The sequence below is a fragment of the Symphalangus syndactylus genome, chromosome 5, assembly GCF_028878055.3.
Source record: "Symphalangus syndactylus isolate Jambi chromosome 5, NHGRI_mSymSyn1-v2.1_pri, whole genome shotgun sequence".
NCBI classification, from domain to species: Eukaryota; Metazoa; Chordata; class Mammalia; order Primates; family Hylobatidae; genus Symphalangus; species Symphalangus syndactylus.
In genome coordinates, this window is record NC_072427.2 from 58,841,599 (window position 1) to 58,856,492 (window position 14,894).

General features: G+C 43.4%; 1 protein-coding gene across 4 annotated transcripts in view; it reads left to right on the top strand.

Annotated features, from left to right (window-relative positions):
• Positions 1–14,894, top strand: part of RYR3 (ryanodine receptor 3) — a 565,081-nt gene that overhangs the window by 530,403 nt on the left and 19,784 nt on the right. For all 4 annotated transcript variants that reach the window (XM_055278588.2, XM_055278589.2, XM_055278590.2 and 1 more), the window contains 7 exons: positions 2,966–3,070; positions 4,898–4,979; positions 5,623–6,950; positions 8,821–8,876; positions 9,853–10,024; positions 11,171–11,257; positions 12,547–12,747. In XM_055278588.2, coding sequence (XP_055134563.2) covers positions 2,966–3,070; positions 4,898–4,979; positions 5,623–6,950; positions 8,821–8,876; positions 9,853–10,024; positions 11,171–11,257; positions 12,547–12,747 — 2,031 coding nt within the window. The remainder of the gene's footprint in view (positions 1–2,965; positions 3,071–4,897; positions 4,980–5,622; positions 6,951–8,820; positions 8,877–9,852; positions 10,025–11,170; positions 11,258–12,546; positions 12,748–14,894) is intronic.

Below are 14,894 nucleotides of genomic sequence, written 5' to 3' on the forward strand. Positions count from 1 at the left end.
TAGATCTCGCTGCAGTCTTTCTCTATTCGTAGTATTTTCTGTTCATTGTCTGTGGTGGTCTAGCTATTTTGGAAAAGGAACAGAGGATAAATTCAGGCATAATTTGCTATAAAATTAGTAGGCATATCATTACCCTCTGTGATACAAGCTTTTTTTTAAAGCAAAAGTAATACTTCATCTTCAGATTACCATAATCAGGAGACTCATGAAAAGGGCTTTTATTCGTTCATTCAACAAAACGCTCAGTTTGTACTCTGCGCTGTGGTTCATGAAAAGAAGCACAGTATATTGCCTCTACCCGTAAAGAGCTTACAGTGCAATTGAGAAAATACTTATGCACAAGGAAAATTATTCAATATAAGATGATCATACAGCTGGATGCGGTGGCTCACACCTGTAATCCTAGCACTTTGGGAGGCTGAGGCAGGTGGATTGTCTGAGCTCAGGAGTTCGAGACCAGCCTGGGCAACATGGTGCAACCCCATCTCTACTAAAATACAAAAAATTAGCCAGGCAAGGTGGCGTGCGCGTGTAGTCCCCGCTACTTGGGAGCCTGAGGCGGGAGAATCACTTGAACCCGGGAGGCAGAGGTTGCAGTGAGCCGAGATTGCGCTGCTGCACTGCAACCTGGGTGACAGAGCAAGACTCAGTCTCAAAAAAAAAAAAAAAAATACATGATTTAGAATAATCATACATACAATGATTAAGAACCACATATGTGGCTGGGCGTGGTGGCTCACACAAGTAATCCCAACTCTTTGGGAGGCCGAGGTGAGCGGACCACCTGGAGTCAGGAGTTCAAGACCAGCCTGGCCAACATGGTGAAAGCCCGTCTCTACTAAAAAATACAAATTAGCTGGGTGTGGTGGCGGATGCCTGTAATCCCAGCTACTCAAGAGGCTAAGGCAGGAGAATCGCTTGAACCCGGGAGGCAGAGGTTGCAGTGAGCTGAGATCGCACCGTTGCACTCCAGCCTGGGCAACAAAACTCTGTCTCAAAAAAAAAGAAAAGAAAAAAAGAGCCAAAGGGCTCCGAGTCTCCATAGGACCACGCAGGCTATGGATAGATGCAAAGGAGGAAGTACATTCTGTGTCAGTGATTTGGAAAAGTTAGAGATAGGATTATGCGTGGCTTTATAAGAAATAATGTCAGCAATTATATCCATCTTGCTGAAACAGAAGGCATAGGTGAGGGAAGAAGTGGAGAATGTTTTTTACCTTTTCCCGTACACCTTCATTTCTTTCCCAAAGAACTTTTTATATTCCAAGAGTCCATGAGTTTTTAGTGACTTTTTTTTTTTACTGGTAATATGACTGAGCCAAAACTTGTTCTATGAAAAATATTAAATTCTCATCAAAGAAAGATCCATGTGATGAGCCAACTGGCACAGTCAGATCATATTTGCTCATTAAAAGAAACACAAAACTAAGGCTGTCAACTTGAAAGGGAGGATTTTGAGGGGAGATATATCCTTGTCACTCAAGCATTATAAGGACATGAAGAGATAAAGCTAAAAACAAGTTACTGTTCTGAAATTTCACAAAATGCAGTGTACCTAAGGAGATCATTGAATATATTTGTTAAGCATCTGATTTGATCTCTGCAAAATCCATCCTTATCTTCAGAACGTTCCACGGAGCACGAACCCAAAAGTAAAGGAGAAGCTCATTTTTGGTGAATGTGTTTCTTTCAGCAACCAGCTTTGTTCCAAAAAGAATCTAATGGTTTCTAGGGATCAGACACTGAATGCACATAAACAGTGATTTTTAACAAACTTACGTGATTTGGGAATGCAGGCAGTATTTCTACTGCTTACCTTTTAAACCTTGGGAATCCTGCCAAGACTTTTCTAGAAATTCGGGTAATATATGTGTTCCTTTTAGAACTTTCTTATTGAGTAATTTGGAGATTGGTTAAAGGGTAGAAAAAAACAGACTATAAAGAAAAGAAATGTTGGCTCAATAATGATCTTCAAAAAGAGTGAGATTATTGACCACGCACTGTGGTTCCTGCCTGTAATCCCAGCACTTTCGCAGGCTAAGGCGGGTGGATCACTTGAGGCCAGGAGTTTGAGACCAACCTGGCCAACATGACAAAACCCTGTCTCTATTAAAAATACAAAAAAATCAGCCAGGCATGGTGGCACATGCCTGTAATCTCAGCTACTTGGGAGGCTGAGTCACAAGAATCATTTGAACCCAGTGGGCAGAGGTTGCAGTGAGCTGAGATCGTGCCACTGCACTCCAGCCTGGGTGACAGAGCGAGACTCTGTCTTAAACACACACACACACACAGACACACACACACACACACACACACACACACAGAGTGTGAGATTATTAACATGGAAAATGCAAACTAAGTTATTCCTCTACATTTGATTTTCAGAAAAGTTCATTAGAGATGCTATTATATCTGAAGTTTAGGTTAGTAAGAAAATCCTAGAAGTGGTTGAATGCTAAGATTATTACACAGATTTCTTTTTTTTTTTTTTACTTAATTAGATAGCTGTGTGATTATCAGCATGTGTAACTTTGCCTGGAAACATAGGTAGATGAGGGCCTGGTTTTCACACTGTGCTTCACAGCACCCTTGATTTCCTCCAAAGGCCTCTGAGGCCAAGGTGAGGGTGGGGAGTGTGCCCTTCAGCCCTGTGTCAACCACAGCATTTCACTGTTTTAAATATTGTTCTCCAGTGTAAGCTTTTATTTTAAAAACTCATTCTGAGGCTAAAAGAAAGTCTCTGAAAATCGCTGGACTGTGAAATCCCTAGTGGTTTTTCCTAGATATGGTATCCTATAATCAGGAAAAGAAAAAAATAATAATCCTGGGAAAATACTGAGCTATGAAATATTTGACTTTTGGAAAGTCTGCTCATATAAGTAGGTATCAGATGCCTTTACTAGACAGATTTCAGAGCAACTTGTGATGTTTAAGTGACATAAGAATGTCCTCTTCTCCGCAGGGCCCTTGCATTGGTAATCAGCAGAGCCTGGCTCACAGCAGGCTGTGGGACGCAGTGGTTGGCTTCCTCCATGTCTTTGCTAATATGCAGATGAAACTCTCTCAGGTACTGTGGCCCATTCCCTGCACATGTCATTGTTGTGAAATGCTAAGTCAGTCCTCACTCCTTGGTGTTCCCATTGTGATGTGGCTGTTTGATCAAAGGCTGAACAAGCCATGCATATTAGGTCTCAGTTTTTTAAACTGAAGGCCAAAATGGGAGACGGAAATGAATGCCTCCGGTGGGGGGGGGGGGTCCCAGACAGGCTTTTGCATGAAAGCAGCTTCGTTCTTTGTGTCTCACCAACCTACCCTTTTTATTATTGCCTCAACATTTGCTTTCTATGGTGCTAATCCTTTCTGCTTCCTTGTCACTGTTTTGTCAACTTATAAACACTCCCTACCAGCCCTGTCTGATCTGTCTCATGTTGCATGTCTCTATAATCCACATTCCTCTTCTCTCTCACCCCTGCTTCTTCCTCCCTCCCCCCCTGTCTCTGCCTCTCCTTCTCACTCCCCATCTCTCTGGCAAGATGAATCAGAACCGCTCAGAGCATTTATTATGAACAAATAAATGTAGCACATGTAGCAGTTTATTGCCTCTCTCCATGGCAACACATGAGGGAGACCTTCAGGAGGTATTTGAGGCTGATTAGAGTAACATTTGCAGCTTTAACTTAAATCATGTGTATCTAAAATTTTCAAGGCTGTCACATCTGCCTCCTCTCTTCTGGAATGTGCTATTTAACCTTTCATTTTTCCCCTTTTGACTCTGGCCTTATGGGAGGAGAGAGTTCCTGGGAGGGCTGCAATTTGACAGCAAGATGTCCATTCCTATGTCAGCTGGGCAGTGTGGTGTAGAGTCTCGAGATGAGAGCCCCAGCCCTGCCACCTCCTCACCAGTGACTTTTGGAAAGCCACTTTCCCTTTCTGGTTTTGGTTTCATCATCTCTAAAATATCCCAAGTTAGAACAGGTGATCTCTGAGGTCTCTTCCCAGCTCTGATATCCTACACTTCTGTGATATTTTGTATATAGCTGTGATACACACCATAGGTGATGAAGATTCCTCTGAAAGTTGAAGGGCTAGGCAAAGAGCTATGGTTGGGTTTTTGGTTTCTTTTTTTTTCCTCTTTTCTTTTTTTTTATTATTTCTTTTCTTTTCTTTCTTTCCCTTTTTTTTGTTGGGGGGGGGGCGGTCTGTAAAAGGTATGTGACTCAGAATACATTTTTAATTGAATCCCCAGATTGCCCACCTCAGATCTTCCAAGAATTGTTTCCTACTGTGACATAGGGTATAAAGCATGGAGTTAGCTTAGCGATGCTCTTCCTGCATTGCTGAAATTAAAACCAAACAGACTGGTATCAAAACCATCCAGAGGAATAGCCTCCATTTTATTCCATTTAAAGGGACAAGTGGCACCCAGATCACCACCAACTAGAATTGGGAAACTCTAAATTAATCCAGAAAGAAAGGAGAACCCACTTGGTGATTATAACCTTGATACCTTTACCAGATGTCCAGTGTTCCCATAAAGCTCACTGGTAATTCTCCAGTGTAGAAAATGACAATGTAAATTACTAGAGACAGCCGAAGGCTCTTTGGTGCATTGGGTTGTTCAGTCGTTTTGGACAACACTTGGTATATCTGCCACATTGTACTAATAAAAGGAAAAATGTAAAGTAGCTTTGTTGGATGAGTCCTGCTACAGTGAGTCTCCCGGTGCTGCAAACAGTGGACGATAAGGCATCCTCATTCAGAATGAGAAGGAAGCTCTTTCCCGACACTGATGCAGCCTGCACCTAACCTTTCCAGAGCAGGCTCTTCTCGCTCACTGCCCTGTACTTTACTGAGGGATCAGATAGCTCAGGGGTATCTCCTGTTTCTGTTCTAGGATTCCAGTCAGATCGAGCTGCTGAAGGAACTCTTGGATCTCCTTCAGGACATGGTGGTGATGCTTCTGTCCCTCCTGGAAGGTTGGGCTGTTTGGTATAACTAGGCCTTCACACAACTGTAATTGGTCTGAGCACTAACCTTACTGATCGTGCAGATTATCCTTCTGTCAGGTCACTGATGCCATATGATATTGGTCAGAAAGCCAAATTTTCAGAAACAAAAAATAAAATGAGGGGCACCTGGTCTGATGGACGAAGCCTGAAATCAATTGATTTTCTATCAATAGGAAAGCCAGAATGAACTGGGGAAAACCTCCAAGCTTTGCTCTTCCCTATCCTCTCCCTCTCCCCATTGCTTTTCAACACATCTGGCTGCCAGTGTGTATGCCAGCCATCTAGTTGGGCACCCTCCTAGGTCTAAGGGGATCAAAGGGACACCATGTATCCCTATGTGTCCCTGATAATCTAATAATGAAACCACTTCCCAGGCCCCAGACCATGTTAAAGGCAGTGGTGTGGCCACCTCCTTCTTCCCTTTGTTTCTTTCCCCCTTGGCTCCTAGTGGTGTAGTCTTTATGGCTTGCTGCTCCCTCCTACATCATCACAGTCAGAGAACAGCTGACTAATTTGGCACAAAAGTCTTCTAAAAATAGCTACCTGACAAGTGACATGATAGCTTGGGTTTATTTATATATTTGTATGTCTTTTTGAACCTGCCTCACAGGGAATGTGGTAAATGGCACCATTGGCAAGCAGATGGTTGACACACTGGTAGAATCATCTACCAATGTAGAAATGATCTTGAAATTCTTTGACATGTTCTTGAAACTTAAAGACTTAACCAGCTCAGACACCTTCAAAGAATATGACCCAGATGGTAAAGGAATTATCTCCAAAAAAGAATTCCAGAAGGCCATGGAAGGGCAAAAACAGTACACGCAGTCAGAGATTGACTTTCTCCTGTCGTGTGCAGAAGCTGATGAGAATGACATGTTTAATTACGTTGATTTTGTAGACCGGTTCCATGAGCCAGCCAAGGACATAGGGTTTAATGTGGCTGTGTTATTGACAAATCTTTCTGAACACATGCCAAACGATTCCCGCCTGAAGTGTCTGTTGGACCCAGCAGAAAGTGTGCTAAATTACTTCGAACCCTACCTAGGACGCATCGAGATCATGGGTGGGGCCAAGAAAATTGAGCGTGTTTATTTTGAGATCAGTGAATCCAGTCGCACTCAGTGGGAGAAGCCCCAGGTGAAGGAATCTAAGCGACAGTTCATTTTTGATGTTGTCAACGAAGGCGGGGAGCAGGAAAAGATGGAGCTGTTTGTGAACTTCTGTGAGGACACCATCTTTGAAATGCAGTTAGCATCTCAGATCTCTGAATCCGATTCAGCTGACAGGCCAGAAGAGGAGGAAGAAGATGAAGATTCTTCTTACGTGTTAGAAATTGCGGGTGAAGAGGAGGAAGACGGGTCTTTCGAGCCGGCCTCTGCATTTGCTATGGCCTGTGCCTCTGTGAAGAGGAATGTCGCCGACTTCCTGAAGAAAGCAACCCTGAAGAACCTCAGGAAGCAGTACAGGAACGTGAAGAAGATGACTGCGAAGGAGCTGGTGAAGGTGTTCTTCTCCTTTTTCTGGATGCTGTTCGTGGGGCTATTCCAGTTGCTCTTCACCATCCTGGGAGGAGTCTTTCAGATCCTCTGGAGCACAGTGTTTGGAGGGGGCCTGGTAGAAGGGGCAAAGAACATCAGAGTGACCAAGATCCTGGGTGACATGCCTGACCCAACCCAATTTGGTATCCATGATGACACTATGGAGGCTGAGAGGGCAGAGGTGATGGAGCCAGGTATCACCACTGAACTAGTACACTTCATAAAGGGGGAGAAGGGAGATACAGAGATCATGTCAGACCTCTTTGGACTCCACCCAAAGAAAGAGAGCAGCTTAAAGCATGGGCCTGAAGTGGGTTTGGGTGACCTCTCAGAAATTATTGGCAAGGATGAACCCCCTACATTAGAGAGTACTGTACAGAAGAAAAGGAAAGCTCAGGTAAGTGTCATTTGTTTCTTTCATCTTCCTTTATCCCCAGAATAAGACTTGCCACCGTATCTTGTGATCAGTACTGACACCATTTCCCCAAGGAGCCAACACTGTATATTAGATGGTGGCTCTGGTGTGATTATGCTGATCTTATAATTCCACCTCTGACGTGTCTGCAGAAATCAAGACTTAGATGGTTATCTCAGTGTCTAATCATTGGTTGTTCTTCTAGTTTATATTGTAGAATTCAAACATGATGGCCTGTGATACTTTGCCTCAGACTTTTATTAGAAGGTTAGTTCTCATGCTGTGTAGATGCATTCAGTGAACTGAAAGCATAGGAAACGAAGAATAACATAAAAGGAGACCTTCCTTTTGAGTCCGTGCTGTCTCAGTGTCATAAAAGGTCAAAATAGATCCTTATGATTTGGCCTCTCAATGAGTTTGATCATGCTTGGGACATTTTTATCCTTGTGATACACTCACTGTTCAGTTAGTACTTCATGTCAGTCAACAAGATTAAGTGAACAAGATAGCAGGAATTCAGAGCCCCTTGATCATGGAAGGTTCTGGGTGTTCCCCTCTCTTGTAGTATCCAATTCACAGTGTCATTCTAGCATCAAAGAGAGTAGAGAAGTGTGAAAAGATCCAAGCCCAAAAACATTCATTCATTCATTCCATTATTATTTGTTGAAAAGTTAATGTGCTTTGTCACTGTTTTAGGCTCTGGGAATATGGTGGTGAATAAGAAACACACTGTCCCTACAGTTTAGTGGAGAATAAAGGCATTGGACAAGTCAAGACAAGTATAAAGAATGCTAGGAAGGAGAGATGTCAGGTACTATGGTTCTCTGTAGGAGAGAACGCTGGTTTGAAGATTTCAGGGAAGAAAACATCAGAATCAGCATTCCTACAATATTATTCTGTTTTGCTCCCTGATGTAGCCCCAAAACCTAGAATACAGTTTGATACATAATAGGGTCCCATTCCAGGACTGCTATGTGCCAGCCTGTGTTCTAGGATACAGGAATACATAGGTTCAAAGCAGAAAACAACATTTTTGCTTTCATGGATCTTAACTTCTAGTGGGAGAAGACAACAAATAAGATAATTATGATTTGTGCTGCGTGTTAGAACACATGAACGTGCAATGAGTTACAGAGTGAATGTAGGCCCATCAGAAATAGAGGAGGATTCTGAAAAGGTGTCATCTGAGTCGAGTCCTGACGGGCAGCAGGCACATGAAAAGCTGGGGCAGGCATACTCCAGGCAGAGGATATGGCTAAGTATCCTCTAGAAGTACGCCTGGAAGGATCGGGAACGTTCCAGGAAGTCTGCGTGTTTGGGTGTGGGACACCAGTCAAATGGTACAAGACGGGGATGAAGAGAAACACCAGGATCATGCAAGACTCATAGGCTGTGTTGAGGAGCTTGAATTTTACTCTAACTGCAGTGGTCCTCAGCCAGAGGAATTGGGATACCGGCAGGAGGATTAAAGACAAGGCAAGAAGAAGCCTGTCAGATGGAGGCAGGCTGATCAAACTTGGTTTGATCTGTGTCCCATCTCTTTCTGACCCCATGGAGCAGTAGAACCACTGCCTTGAGGCTCTCACAATGTCCTAACACAAGTTTCCTCTTTGAGTTGAGTAAGTTATAGAAGGGAGGTTGAGTTTTCAAGTTTCAAATCTTTGTCTTGGCATCTCTTCAGAGTCACTTGATATATATATAGCAGGACACTCATGTTCGGTGATCCTGAGAGAAGCAGAAACATGAAAAGTCATTGAAATTTGTGACCAAGAAGCAAATGGCCAAGAAAATGTCTCATCATCATGACCTCGCTTCTTTGAGGAAAGCTTGATTGATTGTTATTTCTGTCTAGGCAGCAGAGATGAAAGCAGCAAATGAAGCAGAAGGAAAAGAATCCGAGAAGGCAGAGTAAGTTCTTGGTAGCATCAACTACTCTAATTGCTATGGTAGATAGTTCTTAGGCCAGGCAGAGTGGCTTACACCTGTAATCCCAGCACTTTGAGAGGCTGAGGCTGGAGGATCACTTGAACCCAGGACTTCGAGACCAGCCTAGGAAACATAATGAGACCCCATCTCTCCAAAAAGATACAAAAATTGCTGGGCATGGTGGTGTGCACCTGTAGTCACAGCTACTTGGGAGGCTGAGGTGGGAGGATTGCTTGAGCCCAGGAGGTCGAGGCTGCAGTGAGCCAAGATCACACCACTGCACTCCAAGCTGGGCAACAGAGCAAGACCCTGTCTCAAAAACAAAAAAGAAAAAAAATAAAGATAGTTATTGATAGCATCTGATATTCTGTTGCTATAGTAAATAGAAAACTTGATTTCTGTCAATGCAAGCAATTATTCTGCAAGCCCTGGGTATATTTCCTTTTACCGTAGCTATATAATAAATACATTATATTCATCATGCTAAGTTTATAATCCCACTAGCAGATCAGAGTTTCATTATCTGGCCAGATGACTTTGCAACTTCATATATTGATGACAATGATCTCTAGTATTAAATAACTATTATTTGTCAGGCCTGTGCTCAGGTCTTTTATACAATATCTTATTAAATCTTGCCAGAAGTGTAGAAGAGTAGGTACTATTGCTTAGAAAATAAAGGGTAACTTCAGAAAGGGAAAAAAATTGTTAAGCCTAATTTCAGAAGAAGAGTACAAACTTGTATATAGCTGGTGTTCACCAAGATCATGGCTCGTCCTCACTGAATATAAATCTAATGTCCAGCCACTGTGGACTAAAAAAGACCTGAAGTTTCCACCCTCAAGGAATGATTCTACCTCCCGGCCCTCTCAATCCAGATTTCTCTTTAATCTAGTCTCCCTTTTTGGGCCCGATCACCCTCCCTTCTCCCTGCTGAGTGGGTTTCCCATTTTTGCAGCATGGAAGATGGAGAGAAGGAAGACGAAGACAAAGAAGAGGAGCAAGCTGAGTACCTGTGGACAGAAGTGACAAAAAAGAAGAAGCGGCGGTGTGGTCAGAAGGTTGAGAAGCCGGAAGCTTTCACAGCCAATTTCTTTAAAGGGCTGGAAATCTATCAGACCAAGTTACTGGTAAGCGCTCTAGCCGTGGCCCTGTTCATGGTGCAGGCATTGGCCCAGGCAGATGGCAGAGAGGTGCCGCTGATTTGTTTCACTGTTTGGTCAGTTACACTTCCTCCCCTTTCTCATTCCTAAACTTTCTTCTTCCCATGTGTCTACCTGTTCCTTTTCTGTTGGAGGAAAAGAAAAGGGGGAGAGCTTGGAAAGAACCACAGTCCTCCAACAGCTCTGCTATCAGCAGGGTGTCCTCTCTCACCTGTTTCCTTACCAGGAGAGCAGGAACACCTCTTTCTACCCAGTCCTTTATGTGTATTATGTGGAGACTTAGCCGATCCTAGTCCAAAAGTTCAGAAGTGTTTTGATCACGTGGGAATCAGAAAGAATGTTCCTCTTATGTTAGCTTCCCACACTAGTCCTCCAGACCTTGATTGTTCTATATGCAATCAAAGCTTAGAACAGCTTGTAATATTCTTTCTCTGATACATTGCCCTCTGAGGTACAGTGGCTGAAGGCCAGGACCACACCTTCCCTAGCACCATTAGTGAGGGCTCCCCACAGAGAGATTGGGAATGTTACCCAGGCAGCTTCCACTCCAGTCTGCGGATGCTGATTTTTCTGGGGAAAATGGCAGCAAGAATGGGAATGCTGTTCCCAACAAGGGAGAAGAAGAGGCTCCTGGAACTGTAACTTGGAAAGGAATGAGGACTGAGGCCACAGAATGGCTACATCCAGTTTGGGAGTTGCCAGCGTCTTCTGCGAGCCTAGATCACTTACAGTTTCCTAATAGACTGCTTGCTGTGTGGAGTGATCATGAAAATGCAATCACACAAGCACTTCAAGGCAAGGCTCGAGTCCTCTGCTGGTGGCGTGTTTAGGCCTTTGGCTCCCTGAGCAATAAGCCAGAGCAGGATTCTTTATACCAATTCTAGGCAAATTTTTTTTTAAATCAACATTTTGGTTCCATGTTCATGACATGACACGGTCATGCCATGGCTGTGTTAAAAATGCCAGGGTTGCTCTAGAAGAGTGGTGTCATCAAAGAGTAAGATGAGTCATGTGTGAACTTCTAACCAGAATTGTCCTTCTAGAAGTGTGAAAGTAGGAAGTTCTCTTTTCCTTCCAAAGCTCTTCTACTTCTGCCTGTCCTTTTCTTTGCAGCATTACCTGGCCAGGAATTTCTACAACCTGAGGTTCCTTGCTCTGTTTGTAGCCTTCGCTATCAACTTCATCCTGCTTTTTTATAAGGTGATACTTCATTCAGGGGTTATTTGCTAAATATGCTGTATACTAAGTATACTATGTGTAGAAAAAGAATCATGACAGAATTTGTGTTCTTAATTGTAGCGAACATTCTAATAGGTAGCAAATTTCTAAGACATTGGCTTTTAAAAGGAATACAATTTCTAGCAGTGGAGAGACTACTGACAAGGGAGCCAGTGAGGGGACCATTTCAATAGTTCATGCTTATTTTAGTCATTACTTAATTTAGTCTTGAAATACTTGCTGAGCATCTACCATGAACTAGACCCTATATTAGGAATCACAAGGTATTTCAAAATGAATAATAAATACAATTCTTTCTTCAAGGAATAAGGTAACCAACAGCCATTATAGCTGGCCTGTTTGTTAGAAGCATTATAAAGGAAAAATTAACAGGATTTGGAAAGAGAGGGGACTGCTCAAGTTAACTGAAGGTTTTGAACATTGGCAAGTGGGTCTTGCATGCTGTAGGCATGTAATAATTGTTAGTGCAATGAATTAATGAAGGGTCCTGAATTCTCGACATAGTCTTTTAACTGGCTTTTCTATCTCTTGCCTATCTCCCTTTCTACTTAAAACCACCAATCTAATTTGTATGAAACATTGTTTTATCCACCTCAACTTTCCACTCGACAAACTAATTACCTTCTGTTGCCCATAAAAGAAAAATGGAAGTCTATAGCCAAGAGAGGCAAAGCTTGGTTTTAAACACACTGAGGTTGAAGTGACTTCAGACAGCCATCCAAGTGGAGAAAGCAAGCAGTTGGAGCTATAGGACAAAGCCTCAAAGTTGTAGATTTGAGAGTCATCTGTGTAAGAATAGCGGCTGAAGCCATGAACGTAAATGGCATCTCAGAAAGAATGGAAAATATTGAGTCTCTGGCTGGGTGGCAGTGGTGGGTGGGGGAGCAGGCACACACATGCTTCATGCTTGTGTGTGTGTCTTCGCCTCCTCTCAGGCCACAGCATGATCAGAGATTCCCTTCTGTGGCATAAGGATTATAAGCATATGTAGTAAAAGTTTCCTAATTTTAATTTTTTTGCATTCTTTTCAAGAGATAGGTTTTGTCTCCTTTTTAAAAGTTTGTTTGCAATTATTAGAGATACTGGGTGATTCCTAGTAATAAGTTACCTAAAAACCTCATTCATTCAGCAAGTAATGTTGAGTCACTACTATTTGTACAGCATATGCTACCAATATAAAATATGTGGGGAGAGCCCAATGGCTGAGGTTCTTTTTGATGTTTAATAAGCGAGTGTGTGTTTTGAGCCAGGTCACTGAAGAACCTTTAGAAGAAGAGACAGAGGATGTTGCAAACCTATGGAATTCCTTTAATGACGAGGAAGAGGAAGAAGCGATGGTATTCTTTGTCCTTCAGGAGAGCACCGGGTATATGGCACCAACGCTGCGGGCCCTGGCCATCATCCACACCATCATCTCTCTAGTCTGTGTGGTGGGCTACTACTGCCTAAAGGTGAGCTGTTTGCCACTCTGGATCTAATCTCACTCCTTGAGGAAGAAGTGTCCTTTTTGAGCCCAGCCAGCCCTTTGCTCTAAGACTTTGCTATTTGTAAAGGTCTTTGTAAGGTCCATGGAGCAGCAGCAGCGCATCACCTGGGAGCTGCCTAGACCTGCAGGGTCTCGGGCCTCACCCCAGGTCTTTTTTTTTTTTTTTTTTTTGAGATGGAGATTTGCTCTTGTCTCCCAGGCTGGAGTGCAGTGATGCAATCTCGGCTCACTGCAACCTCCGCCTCCTGGGTTCAAGCAATTCTCCTCTCTCAGTCTCCCAAGTAGCTGGGATTACAGGTGCCTGCCACCATGCCCAGCTAATTTTTGTATTTTTTAGTAGAGACAGGGTTTCACCATGTTGGCCAGGCTGGTCCTGAACTCCTGACCTCAGGTAATCCACCCGCCTCGGCCTCCCAAAGTGCTGGGATTACAGGCATCAGCCACCGCACCCAGCCCCCGAGTCTTTTAACTCAGAATCTACCACTTAGCATGATCACTGGGCAATTTGTACGCACTTTCAAGTTTGAGAAGCCTTGCGCTAGGAGTCCCATTTCAGGTACCTCTTGTTGAATTTCATAGAACTAGAGTCATCAGGCTAAAGACACATGGAGAGCTAGTCATGAGAGAGTCTTCTGATCTTGGAATTGATGTCAAAATTTTTATAACAATACCTTTTCATTAGGTGATAACCACTCAAGATCTCAGAAGCAAGCTTACTGATGTGTTAGTTTTCAGTTATCTGTTGCTGCATAACAAACCACTCTAAAACTCAGTGGTCTAAAATGACAACTGTCTATCTCTCTGATTCTGTGAGATGGCACATCTGGGCAGTTCCTCTGTTCTATGTAAAGGGGCTACATTTGCAGCCATCCGTGAGCTCAGCTGGGCTGGAATGGCCAAGATGGCACATTCCCGTGCCTGGCAGCTCCATAGGGAGACAACTGGAAGGATGGGCTCAGCTGGGATAGCTGGGCCTCTCTCTCTCTCTCTCCCTCTTTCTCTCCAGGGAGATTCAGAGCATCTCCTTCTCCATGTGGCCTTTCCACATGATCTGTCCGGTAGGGTAGCTAGACTTCTTGCACGATGGCTTGGGTTTCCAAAAAGAGCATGGAGGTGGAAGCTGCTAAGCCTTCTTAAGTCTTAGGCCCAGAACTGGTACAGTGTCATTTCCATTGCATTCTGTTGTTTAAGGCAAGTCACATGGCCATCCCAGATGCACTGCTGCATGGTAGAGGGGAGAGGCACAACACAAAGGCATGAATTCCAGGAGGCATTGTTCCTTGGGGGCCATATTCACAACCACTACAGTTATGTCAATCTTCAGTCATTCAATTTTTGGTGTCCCAAGTCCAGTTCTAGTTCTGCTACATCATAGTTGTGTTTTTCTCACTGCTTTTCTCATTACATTTTTTTCTTCCTTCTCTTGAGTAGGAAGTCTCCTTAAGTACAGCAAGCCATCTTCTTCCCGGGAAGAGTCCAGGAAATATTTTCCTATATTGTGGTCCTTTCTTCCCTCAGTGAACTATTGTGTCATGTAGGAAGTTCAGCTACTGTGCTGAAGAGACCTTGTGCCTTGGGCTACACTAAGGACTCCATTGCAACTATGAAAGTGCAAATTCTGGAGCCAGGCTGCCTGGGTTGAAGTCACAGCTCTGCCACTTAAACTCCCAGTCCTCTATCTTCTCATACGTAAAAATGAGTATTGTTGCTAAAGTTGCTGGGGGATTAAATGTAGAGGTATGTGTAAATGTACTCAGAATACATAGTAAACCCTCAAGCATGTTCGCTGCTGCTCCTTAGTTTAAGATCCTAGAGTTCAGCTTATTAGATGGAGTACAGATTATACTGTGACCAGGAGAAACAAAAAAGAAACTCTATTTAGCAAGAAAAGAATGTGGAAGTTCTGTTTGCAAGAGTATACAAACTTCTAGGAGATTGAAGGGGAATGCTTGGAATCCCAGAAATGAGCACCGCTCTATAACTTGATATTACTACTGTTCTTCAGAGTCATCCAAAACGCAGCAGGCATTAGTCGCTGAGCTTTGCCTCACCTCCCACATCATCTATGTACTAACAGTCATCATCAGTTCCTCACAGTGTGCAGTGGCTACT